At 38.9% G+C, this 21,315-nt stretch overlaps 1 protein-coding gene across 1 annotated transcript in view; it reads right to left on the bottom strand.

The window, feature by feature from the left end:
- The window catches only part of parp4 (poly (ADP-ribose) polymerase family, member 4), a 47,265-nt gene that overhangs the window by 5,860 nt on the left and 20,090 nt on the right, over positions 1-21,315 (bottom strand). The window contains exons 20-33 of the mRNA XM_041806763.1: positions 20,903-20,984; positions 19,829-19,966; positions 19,548-19,737; positions 17,631-17,701; positions 15,788-15,975; positions 15,455-15,554; positions 12,749-12,919; positions 12,343-12,423; positions 11,175-11,255; positions 9,080-9,175; positions 8,835-8,975; positions 8,635-8,745; positions 826-2,333; positions 149-215 (exon numbers count right to left, since the gene is read on the bottom strand). Of these exons, the coding sequence (XP_041662697.1) occupies positions 149-215; positions 826-2,333; positions 8,635-8,745; positions 8,835-8,975; positions 9,080-9,175; positions 11,175-11,255; positions 12,343-12,423; positions 12,749-12,919; positions 15,455-15,554; positions 15,788-15,975; positions 17,631-17,701; positions 19,548-19,737; positions 19,829-19,966; positions 20,903-20,984 (3,025 nt within the window). The remainder of the gene's footprint in view (positions 1-148; positions 216-825; positions 2,334-8,634; positions 8,746-8,834; positions 8,976-9,079; positions 9,176-11,174; positions 11,256-12,342; positions 12,424-12,748; positions 12,920-15,454; positions 15,555-15,787; positions 15,976-17,630; positions 17,702-19,547; positions 19,738-19,828; positions 19,967-20,902; positions 20,985-21,315) is intronic.

Genomic DNA, 21,315 nt, shown 5'->3' with positions numbered 1-21,315 from the left:
GTTTATTTCACATTCATCTAGAGAGCTCCCACAGAAAGTGTTTGGGAAGGCCCAAACTTTTCAAGGTTAATTTATAATCTTTTCAAAGGGGAAGGAGTTTTAGTTAGCAACATTTAAATGAAGACAATAAAATCTGATCTTTTCTTACTAAATGCTGCAGCTGGAAGATCTTGGTCCATCTAACCTTCAGTGCCTCAGAATCTGCTGACTCTTCCCTGAAATATGACAGGACATTACATGAATATCCCTGAAAGTATAAAATGTGTTTAAAGGGGACATATTTTACCCTTTTCAGAAAAGTTAATATTGGTCTCAGAGGTCTCAAAAACATGGCTGTGAAGTCTGTTGCTGAAAAGACACTCTAGTAAAGGATTTTTTTTTGTCTAAACCCCCCTTTTTTTCAGCCCTGCCTAGAATGAGCTGTTTCTGTGTCTGTGGCTTTAAATGTTACTGAGCTGTCTGACTCTGCCCCTCTCAGGAAATGGCTGTGGCTCGCCTGATCCTCCTCTCAGCTGCCAGCTGAGAGGAGGATCAGGTACTTGAGGGGACTTTAGGGGATTGTGGACAGGCCAGGGGCACATATTTTTTGCTAGAAAAGCCTGAAAATGTGTTTTTTGCATAATATGTCCCCTTTAAATCTAAAATACATACAGACAAAAATCTTCACATTTGACAAATGTCTTTAATAAGCACTGTTGGATAAACTTACACACAAAGACGAATCCATCACTTAATGAACATTCAGGTTACCTAGCTTTTTGTCATTCTGGCTACCAAAGCTTTGCAAAATTTTTAAGTAACTGTCTAGATAAGTAGTGGACTTACACGGAGCGTGCAATCCTCAGATGCTTCCGTGGCTGTGACTTGAAAGTTGAACGGCGTATGCCGCCACTCCTTATGCCACTCCTTATGCCGAACCCTTCCCTAGATCCATATGTTATTTCTGAGTCAGATGAATCTTCCTCTGGTGAAGGCTCATTTTCATTTACAAGTTCCTCCGCACACAAATCAATCATTTTTGCACTTTTCTTCTTTAGCTTACGCATACTTGGTTCTTGTTCATCTCGTTGGAAGCGTTCTTCTTGCTGCAAGTCTGCTTCAACCTCGGAGCACCTGAAACTGAAACCTGACTGCTGTTTCTGCTGGGTTACATAGCTTGGTTTGCTGCTCTCAAAGCTAAAGGGTGCTGTTGCACCGAACAAGCCTCCACGAACTAAAGAAGTGGAGATTTTTCTCCTTAGACTTCTTTCAGCCTGTGTTGGTGTAATCTCATTACTAGCTGGTAGCAAGATGTCAGCACCTTCTGGAGATTTCTCTGCAGCAGGGGACTTGTCATGTTTAATAACAGAGCTGGCAGTGCAAAGTTCAGGATCCTCAACGGCAAGTGATCTATATGAAAGATTGAGGGGTGAACCAAACATAATTGGTCCAGCACTTTCATGACTATCAAAAAAGTTGGCCTTAAAACTGAGAGGGTGAGGATGAGATGAACCATCAAGGAAAGGAGGGAGAGGACCACCAAATGCTAAAGGAGGATGGGGAGGAGGAGTACCAGCAAATGACAGACCAGTGAAGGGGGAATGAGGGGGAGGACCCCCAATCTGAGGAGGTGGAAGATGGCCAAATGCTCTAAATGGCAGAGCATTGGAAGGGAGAGGAACTCCAGGAAGAGGAGGTGGACGAGCAAATGATCTGATTGCAGGACCAGTGGGGGGAGAAGGAGGAAGAGGTTGTCTGCCAAATGCTGGGCCCTTCGTTACAGCGGCAGTAGGAGGAGGAGGAGGCGGACCGCAAAGAGGAGGAGGTGGAGGAAAACGATCAATTGATCTGACTGGAGGACCAGTAGGAGGAGGAGGAGGAGTATGTACGCCAAATGCTTGGCCCTTAAATTTAGTGGATTTAGAAGGAGGAGGAGGTGGCGGGGGAGGACCATCCAGTGCCCTGCTTGAAAACAAAGTAGAGGAAGACCTAGGTATGTCACCTTTGGCTCGAAGATCACTTAGGACAGGACTTGGAGGACCACCAAATGCTATGCCCTGAGGACCAGTGGGGTAAAGAGGAGAACTATACCCTTGTTGGAGCCTACGACTCTCGAGAAGAGGATTAAGTGTTTCGGCCCATACATCACTCAACTCAACTTCAGTCGGGTTGGTCAAAAATTCAAGTTGAGGAGAGATGAAGCATAATTCCTGGTCAGACTGTTCCATGATTTCAGCACTCTCTTCTACAGAAGACCAACTTGAAGAAAACTCAGCCATGTACTCAGCACACTCTCCAATCTCCTCTTCAGGCATGATTTTCTTAGACATTTTCATTGAGTTGCAGATGGGACTCTACAACAGAGGACACACACACACACACACCCACACACACATACACACACAAAAAAGAAAACGAAGTCACAATAAGCTCACTGTAGACACTAAATCTGTTTTCAAATAAATGCTATCATTCCATCTATAAATTCATGTTAACCTGGTTGTTACCTGGTTCCAAGGAGGTCCCACAAAAATGAAGAGTAATTGAAGAACTCAGTAAGGTAAAAGTAACCATAAAATCTGGAGAACAGTTGCATTTTTCAAACCACTTTTCATCCAAGAAGTTGGTTGTGGCCTATGCACCATTATTATTATTATTTGCAATAATGTGCCTTAAGTTCGTAATGCTCAAAGCTTGTTAAATCAAGTTTAAACAAAGGGTTATCTTCCAATTTACACACAGTGAAAAAACTTCAGGGGTTTAACTGTCACAGGAGAAAGCATCATGGCAAAAACAAAAGTGTCGACTTGAGAAAAGGAATTGTTGATGCTCACAAGGCAGGAGACAGATATACAACGTTATCAAATGTACATTGCTTTGGACAAAAGTGTCTGCTAAATGACAGTATGACATAATGTCACAGTGTTTTTGAGTGTCAAGAACTGGAGTGAGAAGTATCTTTAAGAAATTCAAAGAGAGCCACATAATTCAGAACAAGCCTGGCAGAGGTAGGAAGAGACAGATTACAAAGACTCTAGGAGAAAAACTAGTTAGAGATGTGTCTAAAGATCCAAGAGCAACTGTCAAAATGCCAGAGGACGATTTAGCTTAGTTGGGCATTGTAGTCTCCAAGCAAGGTTGCAGACCAAGAAAAACTCCACTTCTCAAAAGAGACACCCTGAAACCAGACTGAAGTATGCTAAGGACGACCTGGAGAAAGATTATGCATACTGGAAGCATGTCCTCAGAGTCAGATGAGACCAAACTAGAGCTCTTTCATGATAGAGACTTTTCTACATTTGCAGAAAAAAGGGAGAGGTGTACAACCCACAGAACACCAACCTCACCGTAAATCACGGAAGTGGGGGTATTTTACTGCATAGATGCTTCAGTGCGTCCCGAACTGGGAATCTCATAAAATTTGAGGTAAGCATGAAGAGAGAAGGATACGAGAAGAATTTCAAGGAAAACCTCAAGCAGTCAGCAGCAAAACTAGAACTGGATTGTCAATTTGTCTTCCAACACAACAACGACCCAAAACATCCATAGCTCCTGGTGAAGAACTACTTCCAGAAGGCCAAGATGAATGTTATTGACTGCCCTGCACAAAACCCTGACTTGAATCTCATTGAAAAACTGTGTAAACTGAAGACCAAGGTCCATGCTAGTAGATTGTCAAATCTGGACAAGCTTGAGACATTCACTGAAGAGGAATTGGTTGGGATTCCTCATGGGACATGTCTGAGACTTGTTGAAAACCAACAAACGACTGCAGGCTGTTATCCAGCAAAAAGGAAACACAACTGATTATTAGCATCAGGGGGCTAATAATACAAAACCCTGGTAGTTTTTGGTTTCTGTGAAATAATTTGTCTCTGTGTACAAAGTTAAATAATGTAAGCATCCAAAATAACACTAGGATGGTTGGATAAGCTGTTAAAAATTCCTTGCTCTAACAGCCCTTGAAAAACATTTCAGAAAAACTGAAACTTTCATAGGGTGCTTATAATTTTGTCCTCATCTGTAAACTGAGCGTTTTGCACCTTAACATTGTTAATGCAATTGTGCAGTTAAGCAACTCATTCTGCATCTAAAAGGGTGATTAAACATGTTCAATAACTTGATAAAGACCTACCAGACTGCTGAATGCTTGTGGAAACTCCATTCTGCTTTGAGTTAAGTTTATGGCGTATCATTAAAAACCCCAATTTAAAAAATGATTGGGTGCTGTGTAAAATGTACAGTGCTTAACAAATTTATTAGACCATCTGTCATATTTGACTCAGAGACCATCCAGCATCATGTAGTGCTTTCATGCGGACTCTTTCATTTTCAGTGAGCTCTCCACGTTTTACCATTTTGAACAGGAATGAGGAATTTCAAAGTGAATTCACCCAAATTTGAGCCGGCTCACTGGGCTTCTCTGAGAAGTCAGAAATGAATCAAGCATAACATTCAACCACTAAAACTCATTTTTCTGTTCAGGAATGCAAGTAAATAACTATAATTTGACATATTAATCAAGAAATATTAATGTGCTTTACTATTTTTTCAGTTTTTTTGTAAATCAGTAAATTTGAAAATTCACGGATAACAATAATAATTATATTTTAGGTGATATTTTATTACCCATGCCGATGAAATCGGCAGGGGGTTATGTAAAGGGTTCCGTATCTTTGCTTGTTCGTTTCTTTGTTTGTTTGTATGTGTACAAGATAACTCGAGAATGGAAAGTCAGATCTTCACCAAACTTTCAGGGAATATTGGGATAGTGACAGGGAAGAACTGATTCAATTTTGGTGATGATCGGCGCATCCGTTTGGTTTTTCTCGCACTTCGAATTTTGAACATCATAGTAACCAATGGGAGCTGAGTTCCTCGGTGGCGCTGCTTAGGCGTGGGTCTGCCGCCTCAGACGGCCATTCTAGTTATATTTTATTTTAGCATTAAAAATATCATTTGGGTTAAAGAGCTTCTACATATTGGTGTATTAACCATTGCAGAGTAATAAAAAATGATTTTAGTAATTACCAATGCTTTTAATTTAGGGCAGCTGTGGCATAAACCTTACATGGTTAGGGTTAGGGTAGTCTAATACATTTGTTAAGCACTGTATATAAAAACCAAATGCATTGATTTGCAGATTTCATAAACTAATATTTCATTCACAATAAATCATAAACAACATATAATATATTGAAACTGTGACATTTGACCATTTCATGAAAAAATTTAGCTCACTTTGAATTTGATGGCAGCAACTCATCTAAAAAAATGTAGGGACAGCAAAAGGCTGAAAATTACATTGTACTAATAAAAACTGCTGGAGAAGCATTTTACACCTAAAAAGGTCAATTGGCAACAGGTCAGTAACATGACAGGGTAAAAAAGGAGCATCTTAGAGAGGCAGAGTCTCTCAGAAGTAAAGATAGGCAGAGGGTTACCAATTTACAAAAAAACAACTGCGTCTAAAAGTTGTTGAAAAACTCTAGAAAATTGTTTCTTAACATAAAATTACACACTTTGAACATCCCAGTATCTACAGTCCATAATACCATCAAAATATTCAAAGAATCTGGAGAAATCTCTGTGTGAAAGGGAAAAGAATGAAGTTTGGTTGGCATGCTCATGATCTTAGGGCCCACAGGCAGCACTGCAATTCAAAACAGGCGCGATTCTGTACTGGAAATCAGTGCATGGGCTCAGGAACACTTCCAGAAATCTCTGTCTGTCAGCACAGTTTGCAGTCCCATCTACAAATACAAGTTAAATTTAATCATGCAAAGAAGAAGCCATATGTAAACACGATCCACAATCTTCTCTGGGCCAAAGCTCATTTAAAATGAACTGAGATAAAATGAAAAACTGTTCTGTGGTCAGATTAATCAAATTAAAAATTCTTTTTGGAAACCTGTGAAACCCTGTTGTGCAGACTAAAGAGGAGAGGGATCATCCAGCGCACACTTCAAAAGCCTGCATCTCTGATGGTATGGGGCTGCATTAGTGCCTATGGGCACCTTACAGATCTGGAGAGGTTCTATCAATGGCGGAAAGTATAGAGGTTTTAGAGCAACATATATATGTCCCAATCCAGAAAACGTTTCTTTAAGGGATGCCTTGCATATTTTCGCAATGCCAAATGGTAAGGTAATGCCAAACCACATACCACATCCATCACAACAGCATGGCTTCAAAGTAGAAGAGCCTGAGTGCTGAACTGGCCTTCCTGTAGTCCAGACCTTTCACCAACAGAAACATTTGGTAGATCAAAAAATAAAAAACATTCAAAGAAGACCCAGAACTGTCGAGCATCTTGAATCCTACATCAGACAAGAATGGGACAACATTCCTCTCCCAAAACAGGTCTCCTCATTTCCCAGACATTTACAGACAGTTGTTAAGAGTGGATGCTACACAACGGTTAACATGGCCCTGTCCATACTTTTCAGTCTGAGATGTGTTGCTGCCATCAAATTCAAATGAGCTTAAATTTTTCATGAAATGATATAATGTCTTAGTTTCAAGATCAGATATGTTGTTTTAGTTCTATTTTGAATAAAAGTAGGTTTTACGAGATTTGCAAATCATTGCATTTTGTTCTTAATTACATGTTACAAAGCGCCCAAGCTTTTGTGGAGTTGTAGCTTTAAAGCAAGTGTCAAACATTTGAACAACCTTAGTAGGAAGAGAGTCATCAATAATTTGATAGAGTAACATGAATTTGCCAAAGGAAAAAAAGTGCATTGTCCTGCTTGTATGATTACGCTGCAAAATGTTTTAATGCATGGCATTATTTATATAGCAAACACTTTCATTTGGCTGACCGAAATTAGGATGTATTTTTCATACAGTCATGGACGAAAATATTGGCACCCCTGGAATTTTTCCAGAAAATACATCATTTCTCCCAGAAATTGTTGCAATTACTAATGTTTTTGGTATACACATGTTTATTCCCTTTATGTGCATTGGAACAACACAAAAATCCGAAGAAAAAAGACAAAATTGACATAATTTTACACAAAACTCAAAAAATGGGCCAGACAAAACTATTGGCACCCTTTGAAAACTGTGGGTAAATCATTTTATTTCAAGCATGTGATGCTCATTTAAACTCACCTGTGGCAGTAACAGGTGCTGGCAATCTAGAAATCCCACCTCAAGCCAGTTAGAATGTCTAAAAGTTGACTCAACCTTTGTGTTGTCTGCCTGTGTGTGTCACACCAAGCATGGAGAAGCGAAAGAGGAGCCAAGAATTGTCTGAGGACTTGAGAAGAAAAATTGTGGAAAAATATGAACAATCTCAAGGTTAAAGACCATCTCCAGAGATCCTGAAATTCCTTTGTCCACTGTGTGTAATATAATCAAGAAGTTTATAACCCATGGAACTGTGGCTAATCTCCCTGGACGTGGACGGAAGAGAAAAACTGACAAAAGAATGCAACGCAGGATAGTTGGAACGTTGGATAAACATCCTCAGTCAACTTTCACACAAATTCAGGCTGTCCTGCAGACTCAGGGTGCAAAAGTGTCAGCTGGGACCATACGTGGTCATCTGAATGAGATGAAGCGCTATGGCAGGAGACCGAGGAGAACCCCACTGCTGACAAAGAGACATAAAAAAGCCTGACTGGAGTTTGCTGAAATGTCCCTGAGTAAGCCTCAGTCCTTCTGGGAGAACATTTTGTGGACAGATGAGACTAAGGTAGAGCTTTTTGGAAAAGCACGTCATTCTACTGTTTACAGAAAACAGAATGAGGCCTACAAAGAAAAGAACACAGTACCTACAGTCAAACATGGTGGAGGTTCAAGGATGTTTTGGGGTTATTTTGCTGCCTCTGGCACTGGGTGCCTTGACTGTGTGCAAGGAATCATGAAATCTGAGACTATCAAAAGATTTTTGGCCACAATGTAGGGCCTAGTGTCAGAAAGCTGGGTCTGGGTCAGAGGTCATGGGTGTTCCAGCAGGACAATGACCCCAAACATACCTCAAAAAGCACCAAGAAATGGTTGGAGACAAAGCTGGAGAGTTCTGAAGTGGCCAGCAATGAGTCCGGATCTAAATCCCATTGGACACGTATGGAGAGATCTCAAAACTGCTGTTGAAGAAGCACCCTTCAAATCTGAGAGACCTGGAGCAGTTTGCAAAAGAAGAGTGGTCCAAAATTCCAGTTGAGAGGTGTAAGAATCTTGTCAATGGTTAAAGGAATTGATTGGTTTCAGTTATTTTTTCCTAGGTTGTGCAACCAAATATTAAGTTGAGGGTGCTAATAATTTTGTCCGGCCCATTTTTTGAGTTTTGTGTAAAATGATGTCAATTTTTTATTTTTTCTTCGGATTTTTTGTGTTGTTCCAATGCACATAAAGGCAATAAACATGTGTATACCAAAAACATTTGTTGATTGCAACAATTTCTGGGAGAAATGATGTATTTTCTGGAAAAATTCCAGGGGTGCCAATATTTTCGTCCATGACTGTATTCATATGCCAAGGTTTAAAACAAAATGAGTTTCTAGTCTACAACCAAATGTCTGCATATTTTTGACACTGCTAAAGATTTTTTTCTTCTAGATTAGGATTTTTTACACCAATTATTTCATTGCATTTGCATTCACAACAGCAGCACATTGTATAAAATACTTTAAAAGGACTAACCGTGGGTTCATACTGGGGCGAGTATGACTCCACTTTCGTAGAACAGGTTACAAACATTCCCATGTCATCTTCATCATTTTCATCAGAGCTAAATAAGCCAAAACCAACATCCTGTAACAGAGAGACAACCACAGCTCATTGAATTGCTTGTAAGAACAACAAAACAAATATGTTCTTTCCTTTCCGGATCGCCTACACACATCGTCAGACTCCTCAGAAAATTCATCCTCATTTTTTCTCTCTGCTTGCTCTTCCCAGCCGATGTAAGGCAAGATGTCGACGTTTTCCTCTGCGATCAGCTTGGGGATGTCCGTGAACCCCTCTTCTGTTTGTTCTGAGTCCTAAAAAAAGGGCAGATACATTTTGCTTGTACAGCACAGACCTCTCAAATCATGGATATATGCCAAAGACTAAATGTGACAAAAGGCTGGGAAATTGTACTAACCCTTTCCTCGATGGCCACAAAGCTGGTGAACTGACACAGGATGGAGTACTCTTTGCTCAACTTGATGACAAAGTCCTTCAACTCTGCTTTCTTCCCCTGGAAAAACAGACACTGAATCTCAATTCATGAAGCACAGAGCAGACATCGAAACAGAAGTGATATGCATCTGTACTGGTAGATAAAAGCTGCAAGTTAATTATCAACCCAAACATTTCTGCCAGTATGGACAATGACGGTACTAGATGTAAATGCCTCAACTTTACAGGGGCATACCATGCAAAAAAAAAAAAAGAAAAAAAAAAAAAAAAATCAAAAAATTGCCCAAAAAAACACGTTGTAGTGTTTTCGCACATACAGGCTCTCTTAATCAATCTGGTGGAAAAACTAGTACAGATTTAGCTGTTGAAGTCTGGCTATGTCCTGGCTGAATACAGCTGTTAAACAACCGGGTGCTGACAAATTTATCTGAAAAAAAAAAAAAAAGCCATTTAAAAATCAGACCCCTATACAGGTGCATCTTAAATAATTTGAATATCAAAAATTAAATCTCACATCTAACAAAAATCAAAAATACACATCTCAAAATATTATATTACAAATTACCAATAAAAATGATTTATAATATAAAATTTATAAATGTATAATATAAATGTATATAATATATATAAATGTCAACTTTCTGAAAAATTATGTGCATTTATGCTCTCAGTACTTGGTCAAGCGCCTTTTCACATTAATGTGACATGAAGGCAATCAGTCTGTGGCACTGCTGGAGTGTTTCTGAAGCCCAGGATCCTTTGATAGAAGCCTTCAGCTCATCTGTATTGTTGAGTCTGGTGTCTTTCATCTTCCTCTTCCCAATACCTCAGAGACTCTACACAGTGTTAAGGTCATACCACTTGGCTGGCCAATCAACTACAGTTATACCATGGTCAGCAAAATCAGTTTCTGGTAGTTTTGCCTTCACTGTGGGCTGATGTCAAATCCTGCTGGAAAAGGAAATCAGTGTTTCCTTAAAGCTTCTCAGTGGATAGTAGCATGAAGCGCCCTTGTAAAAGAGATCTCGATCTCAATGGGGAGCACGGTGGACCAACACCAGCAGATGACTTGGGAACCTTGAAGAATCTTGAAATCTGAGACTCTCTGATCTTCTTCCAGACCCTGGGACCTTGATTGCCAAACAAAAATGCAAACTTTCATCTGAAAACTTTGGACCACTGATCAACAGTCACGTTCTGTATCTCAGCCCAGGTGAGAGGCTGATTATGTCTGTTGTTCAGGAGTGGCTCCACACTAGGATCACACTTATAGTCCATCTCCTGGGCCTGTCTGTGTGTGGTGGCTCTTCATTCACTGACTCCAGCCTCAGTCCACTCATTGTGAAGCTCCCCTAAGTTCTTGAATGTACTTTGTGTGACAACATTCTAAAGGCTGCACTCATCCCTGTTGCTTGGGCACCTTTTCTTACCACATTCTTCCTTTCCTGTGAACTTTCCATTCATATGCTTTGATACAGCCTTTGATAAAAGCCTAACCTTACAGTAATGACCTTCTGTGGCTTACCCTCCTAATGGAGGGTGTTGATGATTGTCTTCTGAACAGTGTAATGAACCAAAAGTGAATGAATAAAGCTTTGAAGATGATAGGAGTTAATTAGCTGATTAAAGCTCTTTTTGGAACTAAAACAACTGACTAATTGGACTTCTACATGATAAACGTTTTGTGTGATAAGTATAGTTTATATGTAAATTCATTTTTTGAAGAAAAAAAACACAGGAAAATATACTTTCATGATAATCTTTTTTTTTTTTGAGATGCACCTGATTGATCACAGCTGATCGCAAGAGTTTGTGACATGAAGGTAAACAATAATGGCAAAAAAAAGGAATGTTTTTCTGTCAACTTTCAGGTCAGAGAAGCAACATTGTTGTCAGCCTGATAAGTGGGATCAAAGGGAATCAAAAACATCTGGAGGGATATCACCTCTGGGGTAAACAACACTGTTGTGGACAACTGAGCTCCAGCTGATGTTGGAGTATTTAATTTACAGCCCCCAACCACTACATATGACTTTGATGCTAAAACAGACACACACCTCATGTTCCGCTTCGTTGGTATCCAAGCTTCCGTCCTCAAAATCCCTGATTATGGCTCTTGCTGTGAGCTTGTGAAGAAACTAAACACACAGTGACTCATGCTGTTATTACAGTTTCATCAACATTACTAACATGCCATTCAGTTTTCCTCTGTAGGGACCTGCAGGGTAGATGTGATGTGTATAAAGTGAGAAGATGTTACAGTTTCATCTAAAAGTTAACATCCATCCATCGTCTTGTATTCCTATTTGAGCATGGAATGGCTTAAAATACCCTGATGAGGAGTAAGAAAATGTTGTCAGGGAGTGGTTCATCAGGGTCAACTAGCCTGGCCTCAGAGGAGCAGAAAATTTCCACATTATACACATAGAGCATAGGTCTCATGTGCAAAGGACTGCAGACCATGAGATTTGAGAGTATTTAGGAAAGTTGTGATTTTTTTTTTGATCTACTCCAAAACTTTTCTGATAAATAATTGTTCTTAGTCAGGGGTGTCCAATCTTTTTCCACTGAGGGCCACCAAAAGAAATATATAAGCATGGTGGGGCCACTTTCATATTCCTTGCCTTGTGGGTATAATGAATCCAGCGCAAGTTAATACATGCTTGGCGAATGAACACACCTAAATGGCTCGTTAATGGCTAACAAGGCAAATAGATTGTCATTTTCAGGATCTGGGGGAGCCGGTCAGATTTCAGAGGGCCCTGTTTGGCTCTGTCTCTGAAATGCTATTGGTGCTGCTTTTTCCTGCAATAATATATCAAGACATTATTAATCAGTATCTCTTCTTGTCAAAATGATTTTTAAAGAATCAACATGGTAGCACTGAAACTAAAAAGTACAATACAGTTGAACACAAGCTTCATCATCTCATGTGAGCCATATTTCATTTTATTTCTAGAATTTGCTGCGGGCCAATCAAACATGAACGGCGGGCCGCAACTGGCCCCCGCGCCATAGTATGGACACCCCTGTTCTTAGTTTAAGAAACTCTAAGTTCGAAAAAATCAAACTATAACATATAATTATCGACAAATACACTGAAATCTCGAAAAAGGCATTTTTTTCTGCAGGTGAACCAGTAAATTTATAAACACATTTGTAAGGAGACATACAATTTCTGTCATAGGTATTGTATGAGTAAAAGCTCAATGCGTGTCTCCTTACTGTGCCCCTGGTCTTCTGCAGCTCTGTGGTGGACACCATGTTCTGAACCTCCTGACCGCTCAAGTTTCCAAACAGTGTAGCCTGGATCAAATAAAAATCACTGTAAATATGACAGATACTTGCTTCTATATCCTTTAATTTGATTGTTAGCTACTTTTATCTTTGTTTTATCAGTGACTATTACTGAATGGAAAAAACATGCAGAAGGTATAACATCATTTTTCATTAACTTCTGGTATTGTACAGATGAAACTATAAAGGGAAAAAAAATCAACAATGTTGATACTGATTTGTAATTATTTGCATCCCTGGACAACAATGAAGCATTGGCTCATAAAACAATAAAACAATCTACAAGAAATAGAAGAAACAGTTCTGTCTGCAATGATAAATATACACTGGGTACCTTCGTGCAGTGCGGCACAAAGCCATAGACCAGTGTGTGGCTGTCATTGAACAGAGCATTGAGCTGCTTGGGGGCTTGCACAGGAGAGGGTGCTGTTTGGCTGAACTGTTGCCACTTCACTGACACTGAGCTGCAGCAGGGAGATGCCATACGCTTCACCTGAGATGCCACCTGTCAAAAGAAAATGAAAAATATATAATAAAAGGAGAAAATAATATTTTATTCAATGCAAAGGAGACTAATGTGAAAAAAAGTTTAATAATGATGGCTGTCTGCATGTAAATTCATTTTAAACATTCCTCTTACAATGCAGAAATCTGATAACCTGACACGCCAGATGGAGTCGTGTCACACATCCATCTGGAAAACCTTCAATACTAAGCATTTGGAAAAGGGCAGAGGCTTTGAAAAAATCTCAGAGTGTGATTGGATAAACATTCTGTCTGTCACATCTTTATAGGCTAATCAGAGCAACAAAACACGTGACGTAGTTGCTACCGAGGTGCGTGTGCGCCGCTACCGAGGAATAACGCGAACCATGGCGACTACAGACATGTCAGTACACGACTTTTGTCGTTTTTGAAAAGAAAACAGATCACTGCTGTTCTTTGTTCTTCTTTTAACGAAGTGATTTCATCAAGTTCTGATAAAACTGACACTTAAGCAGCATCCACGCTAAGCTCTTTCGCCATAATTGCACCGGTCTCTTGTTGCTACTTGCTTATGTCACGGGTCGGCCGTGCCTGAAAGTACTGCCCCTAGTCGCTGATTGGTCCTGTCACTTCCTAACTGAGCCTAATCTGTTCAGACGGGAGCTTTGCCAGATGGATTTGCCAATGAGAAAAAGGGAAACGGGCGTATCCATCTGCTTTTCTAGGTTAGAAATCTGATGTGTCTCTGTACAACATACCAATAAAATACACTAATGTTAATATTTAAGACAACACGTTTTTCCTAAAAAACACAACAAAAATAACATTGACATCAACTGCTTTTTTTAACTAAAACACTTCTTTTGCTTTAACATTTGTTATGGTTTCATCAGTGAATCCTTTAAAGTTGTTTTTAGTTGTAAAGAGAAGTCTATAGTATGGATAAACAGTAACAGAAAAAAAGAGTTATTTATAGGGATGCACAATATTATCAGCATAAAATCTTTATCTGCAGATATCATATTTTACTGATGATTTCCTGACCGATATTTTGACTATAAAAATCTGCCTATATAAACTGTAATGGCTACACAAATATTTGTCAGAGGCAGGGCTTAACATTTACTTTTTTCTCACCAGCCATTGTGGCCAGGAGTTTTCGGAAGTTATCAGCCACTTTCTGTTTTCACTAGCCATAATTTTCTTGTTGGAAATAACCTTATGTATGATTAGCAACTTTGAGTTGTATCAAGCAGTCCCTTGCTCAAGGAGGTGAGAAGTCTATCAAGCTAAGCACTACCTCATTGTCATTGTAATTTATCTTCCGAAATCAATCTCCCAAAGTATCTTTACATTGTTGGGTGAGTTACACTAAGAAGAAATGTGTTCTTAAAATGAACTTAAAAGTTTCCTCATCTGTGATTTGTCCTCAGCTAAAAATAAAATATAAGGACACTACAGACAACTCTTGTGAGCACTGAGTCCTGACATATATTAAATAATTAAATAAATATATATATAAAAATACTATTTTAAATTCTATTTTATCATTTCACCATTTTCATTGATGATTAAGAACTATGCACAAATACATGACTTAAATATGGCCAAATACTAAACATGCAGCGTTCGAACTCAAGGGCAAAATGAAGAATTCTGAATGGAAATTTTGCAGGTGTAGGAGTTTTAACTTTTGACAATTAATTTAATCTTCAACTAATCTAGAATGCATTGTTTTCTTACTACAACATTAAATGTAAAGTTATGTACTTGTAGACAGGAAATCCTGATGCTGTGAGAGCAAAAAACGAAACACTAAGCGGATTAATTTTATTGTAATTGTATCTTGCATTATTTTATAAGATGTAGAAATGCATTGATACGCTGTAGGGTTTTAACGGTGTCAGTAATAGTGAGGTTCTGTGATAACGGAAGCGTCTAAATCAAATGTTATGTCTTCAGGGCAGAAAGTGTAGACTTTTAGTGGAGCAGAGCTAACAGACTTAGGAACTACAATTCCCATCGGCCCTCGTGTACCCACCACGCTCTCCAGTCGCTTGCTTGATTCTACAGTGTGAAAACAGCAGATTCATGGAGAAGCGAGGGAGAGAGGAGTGACAACGTTTTTGAGACTGCGGAGGCTCCAGTGACTTTTAAATCTGATGTGTGGAAATGTTTTGGTTTCCTGGTGTTAACAAATTAGAAAGGAGAAAAAGTGATGGACAAAAAAAAGGCAGTATGCAGACACTGCCAGACCGCAGCGACACACTTCATGGGGACTATGAGTAGCATGAGGAGCCACTTGATAAGTCCTCACTCCAAAAAGTTTCATGGAGATTTGAGGAGCAAAATTCGGCCAGGCCAAAAGACTCTTAAGGAAGTCTTCATCCGTTGTTCTGAGTGTTTGTTTTTTTTTTTTTTTATATCGCAATAAATACCGTAACGTGGACTTGTCACCAAGGTAAATACGGTACAGGGAGATTTTGATACCGTTACATGCCTTGTTAAAACAGTTCGATAATTCTAATTTACTGGTAAAAGTTGACATTCTCACCTTCTCTGCCCAGTTGTGTTTGGTTTTTGTGTCAAAGAATTCGTAGGCTCCACCCCCTGCCTGGGCTAGTGCTCTCAGCATGTGTCTATTGGCTGTTGGGCTGGTGAAAAAAAGAAACACACACCTAAATAAATATTTTTACAATCACACAAAAGCTGACTACACAAAAAGGTCTACACGAAAAATGTAAAATACATCATCAGCTCAGAGCATTTTTAACAGAAGAATTTTTTTGCAGGTTTGAAATCTGTAACACGCTTGAGAAAACCACAATCTACTTTCAAATGTTAAGGCATCAAAAGCTAATATTATCCACCCTGAACTCATTCAGACCTGACGCCACATGTGAACAGGCGCATGTGCTGAGTGTTTTCTCGGAGCAGCTTCAAGGTGAGCTCTGCGTTCTGGATGTGGCCGTCTGATAGCAGCAGCAAGTTTCTGATGCCGCTGGAAGGAGGCAACAGGCTGAGAGCTCGCAGGGGACGCCACAGCTCAGTGCTGCCTCCTACTGGAGAAAAGCACTGAAGGGAGAGAAAGAAGCAAAGCATGATTCTCCTCAATAAAATGGAATTATTAAAAGGAAACTTGTTTCTTGTAAGAGTTGTATTTTCAGTTGTTAATGACTAGAAGTCTGTTAATGAATGTTTTCTTTTATTCACTCCAGCACTGTTTAGAGATACTGACATGTATTTTGTATTATATTTCCTTACTTTAAAAGCAACCTTAATTAGTAATGTATTTCTGGAGAACATGTATCACAATTTAATATAACTAATGCACAATATTGCGGTACACACAGGGCTTAAAGTGAGAAAAATGATTGATCTACTCCTCCTTTCTCTCTCTCTCCCTCATCTCTCCGTCACACTGCTGTCTGTCTGTCCCTGTCATATCGGACTGTATGTATTGTTTGATACATTAACCTTTAATCAGAAGTTAGCGCAGACTGAGGGCTCTGTCATCCCACTTACAGCCACCTCACTGACCATCCACACACAACTGGAGAGGACGAGGAGAAGGAGAAGTAAGCTAGCAGATACTTTTTTTTAGCATTGTCTAGCCTATGTGCCCTAATAAAAAAACTTTGGATTAAAAATAACCACCTGTACTGCGTATGCCTTGAGCCTGCCCTGTCTGTGTGAGCTGCTGCACGTCACTGTCTCACTATCGTATCAGCTGTGGAGTGTGGCCGCTCACACTCCAGACGCACAGGATTATGCATTACAAGAGAAAATAACATCCGTTTGGATTTCAAATGTGCCTGAAATATAAAATAAATAGACTGGGCATGAATTTTAAATCTCAGAACACAGAGGAATGAAGTTTTCGTGACAATAAGTTAAACCTAAAGTCTTATCTGTGCGCCTGGCATGCACGCCCCTCTCTCACTTTGTCATCCACCTATGCGATGAGGAGCGAAAACCTCATAGCACGGACCAATTTTCTTGTAGCATTATGCGACATATATGTCGCACTGTACAGCCCTGAACTAGGAGGGCATCTTCCCCAGGATTCATGAATTTACTCTCCATCCTACTCTCCTTCGACGTGACGTCTCTCTACTCGTGCATCTATGCAGCATAGGACTCGGTTGACACAAATTTTTCAAGACCTGCCCCATTTTATTTCTGACTGGCTGATAATGCTAGTTTGAGAGCAGGAAAGTTGTGCTCTCTCATATCATTGGCAGACGAACTCCTAAACTCGGGAGTGATGGTGATGATATCAAGATGTTTTTTTTTTTTTTTTTTTTTTTTTTAAATATAAGACTTTTTTTTCCCTCAGCCAAAGGCCGCATGCCGGAAATCCAGCATGGTGCCGGAATACTTTAGGCCCCGTATACATTACAGAATTAAGTTACTTTTTCATTTTCTTACATGTTAATATGACATGTTAAATGAAAATTCTGAATAACAAAAGTACTAATTATTTTATTTTTTAACTTTGTTTACATTTTCTTCACATTATTTATGCATATTTTAGGTATTATAAAAGAAATGTTTAAATATAAAAGCACCAAAAGAGCTTTTCTTTAAACATGTCAGTGGTTACAAACTCTCTAAGGTGACAAAATAAATCTATCCCACACCAATCAGCCTAAACTATTTTGTTGCATTGTTTTCTATTACGTCTTTGTTTTGTTTTATAAATCCTATATTTCCCACTAGTAACTCACCCTGATGAAGCTCCTGGTGGCCTGACGAGCTTCAAGAAGAGGCTGTGCCATCAAGAAAGCCTCAGTATGATCTAGGAGACAAGAATCACAAGAAAAAATCAGCATTGTTTAATATTCTTTTCCCTTGAGAATATGATCGCTCATTTGAACTATCAACAGTAGATGTTAAAAATGATGTATTTCATACATTATGTATTGTATTATGTATCATGGAAGGTTTTTTTAGTAACCCCAATTTAAAAAGAAGGACTCTGTTTAAAATGTAAATAAAAGCAGAAAGCAATGATTTAAAAATCTCAAAAAACCCATATTTTATCTACAATAGCTCATAAACAACATATTAGATAATTAGTCTGAAACAATTGAGGATTTCTTGAAAAAATATTAGCACATTTTGAGAGACTAATTGCTAGAGTTTTAGGAGAGAAATGCTGGCCTATTGTTGTCTTAAGTAGGATTTAAGCTGCTCAACCGTCACGAGTCTTCTTTGTCAAATTTTTTATTTTATGAAGCTTCAAATATTTTCTATTGAAGAAAATTCTGGAATGTAGGCAGGTCAGTTTAGCACCTGGACTCTTCTACTGTGAAGCCATGCTGTTGTGATGGATGTGGTATGTGGTTAAACATCGTCTTGCTTAAATATGCAAGGCCTTTCCTGAAATGATATTGTATTGATGAGAGCATATGTTGCAAACCTCTCTTTACTTTTCAGCATTGATAGTGCCTTTCCAAATGTGTAAGCTACCCATGCCATAGGTGCTAATGCAACCCCATACCATCAGAGATGCAAGTGTTAGAACTGTAACAGGATAACAAGCTGGATGGTCCGTCTCCTCTTTAGTCCGCAGGACACTGAATTTGTGGTTTCCAAAACAATTTTCAAACTTTGATTAATCTGGCCACAGAACAGTTTTTCATTTTAAATGAGCTTTGACCCAGGGAAGACGGTCACATTTCTGGATCCTGTTCACATATGGCTTCTCCTTTGCATGATACAGGTTTAACTTGCCTTTGTGGATGGCATGGCCAACTGTGGTGACCGACAGTGATTTCTGGATGGGTTCCTGAGCTCATGCAGTGATTTCCAGGACAGAATCGGGCCTGTTTTTTAATGCAGTGCCACCCGATGGCCCAAAGATCACAAGCATCAAATACTGACCTTCAGCCTTGACCCTTGCACACAGAGATTTATCCAGATTCTCTGAATATTTTGATGGTATTATGGACTGTAGATGTTTTACTTTTCCAAACTTTTGTTGCCCTGTCCCTAATTTTCAAGATGTGTTGCTGACATGAAATTCAAAACCAGCTACTATTTTTCATGAAATAATAAAATTATTCAACATTTGTTGTTAATGTTCTATTGTAAATCCAGTATGGGTTAATCAGATTTGCAAATCATTAAAACATCTTTTAAAGATGTTTTACACAGTTCGCCAACTTTTTTGGAATTAGGTTTATTCTTGCTCTTGCTGGCTACATAAAGGGATGAATCTTTATTTTAAATGGTGAAATTCATATTATATTATTAAAATCTTGCATCAAAATAAAAACCATCACACTGTTTCTCCTCTTTAAACTCATCATCTTCAGGTGGATGAAACTGTGCTGTGTTAGCATGAGAACGCAGATTTGTGCAGAAGGAAGATGCAGACACAAAACAAGAGCTGCGTGGAGCAGGAAAAGTTCACTGGCATGATTTTGCTTGAATATCACTAGTGCAAATGATAAACACTTTTGGAACTATTAGCAGCCCGAGTCCGCTGCCAGTTTATCAGACTTTTAGTTAATGTAACAGAAACAAAGAACTGCTGATTATTGCAACCTGACTTAATTCTTTGATTTTTAGTTTCCCTTTAAACAGTGGGACAGTTTCACATTTTCTCACAGTGTAGCATTGAAAAAGGTTAAACTGACCTGTGCCAAATAAAATGATGTTAATTCTTAGATACTGGCTGAGGGTTTTGAGAGCCTGCAGGGCGATTTTCTGGGCCATGCGGAGAGACTCTCCTTTCATGGACTCAGATGTATCGATCAAAAGGACGACTTCCTCAAATCCAGAACTGTTGTCAACCTCAAAATTCGGATAGAAAACCAACATGCAGGCCTGTTGAAGAAAACAGTAAATGGGAAAGGATCAGAGAAGGAACCCAGCTTAAGAGAAAGAGAAAGGAGGACAAAAAGACAGGTGAGAAGACCTGGCTGTCACTGTCTGGGTGTTTCTCCACCCACATCCTGGGCAGGTGGACCCTATCCAGGGTGACCAACAGCTGGAAACCATCTGGACTCATGAGCTCGCCAGGCAGCACACTCAGTACCGCCTTACAGTCAGTTTTCTGTGGGAGCAAACACAAATACAACAGGAAGAACATAAATTAAAATGAAACATGATGAATAGACTGAGTACTTTTGAGTACTTTTGTGTGCTATGATTATTATTTATCTATTTGTTTTTGTTTTTTTTAGTTCAAACTATAAACTGACAATACCTTTTTATGAAATTCAGTTTTAATGTATAACTGGAAAATATCTTGATGAATTGTACCTTATGTAGGTAAATATCAATCATATATGACTATGGCAAGTCCTAAAGAACACCTACCAGAGGTTTTTTTAATCAAACAAAGACAACCACATGTTAATAAGAGAACAATGCAAACATGGGAAGTGACCATGTCTTTATAGCATTTATTCATGAATGAAAATCTCATTTCACTTTTAAAAATATAAATCATGGGAAGAAAGGCGTGGAAGTGGCTCAGGGAAGCAGTGCCAATGCTGATTGACACAGGTGGTTTCTGTGAGTTAATCATGCTCTTTGTCTCTCTGCAGTAGCAGGCTGGAGCTGGGGACTCCCCCCCCCCCACACACACACACATTTATTGTTCATTGTGCTGAAGAAAACCCTATAACACAGTCTCTTGTAACACATATATCCTTCATTATTACCAGACATGTTATACTGACATGCTGTAAGAAGCAAATAAAATTTAAACAATCAACTTGTGATTAAAAAAAAACCCAAACAAACAGATAAGACGGTGCAATAATTAATTCTTCTGTGTTTAAACTGGATTTTTAAAAAATCAAAAGTTTATTTGGATACTCATTTATCTTCAGTTTTTCCTTCATCTTCAACCTGTTCGAGTTAGAACAACATTTTTATATTTTGCTTTTTTTGAAACCCAGAGAGAAAGAGAAAACAACTGGAAACCATGTTACTTTATCTGCATCTTCAATATTTTTGTGACATGCAAAAACAATTCAGTTACCTTGATCTTGACTTTGTGAGTGAGGCATTGCAAGTTTGTAATCAAATTTGGCATCTCTATGGACATGTCCAGGGTGAATTCCCTGAGGGATAAACCACAAAGAGAGTTTTGCTGTAATGAAGAAATAAATACAAGAAAGAACTCCAAGGCAAGTGTAGAGGGATTGAAAGCTTATTTTCAAAAAGTTAACATATCACCTGATTCATAAATCCTTAAAATAGTGGTTGATTACTCACTTGTTGATCAACTGGTCCAACTAAGGTTTTTCTACAAATCCTTTGTTTATTTCTAATCACCCGAATTTGGAGGGTTGTTCAACATCAGTCAACTCTCAAGCAGAAAATCTCCTTGTGTTCGTCCTCATCACTGAACAATCAGCAAGTTTAACACACAGTATGCAAATTCAACCAACA

Source organism: Cheilinus undulatus, linkage group 15 (assembly GCF_018320785.1).
Source record: "Cheilinus undulatus linkage group 15, ASM1832078v1, whole genome shotgun sequence".
Taxonomy (NCBI): Eukaryota; Metazoa; Chordata; class Actinopteri; order Labriformes; family Labridae; genus Cheilinus; species Cheilinus undulatus.
This window is presented reverse-complemented; position numbering and strand designations above follow the sequence as displayed.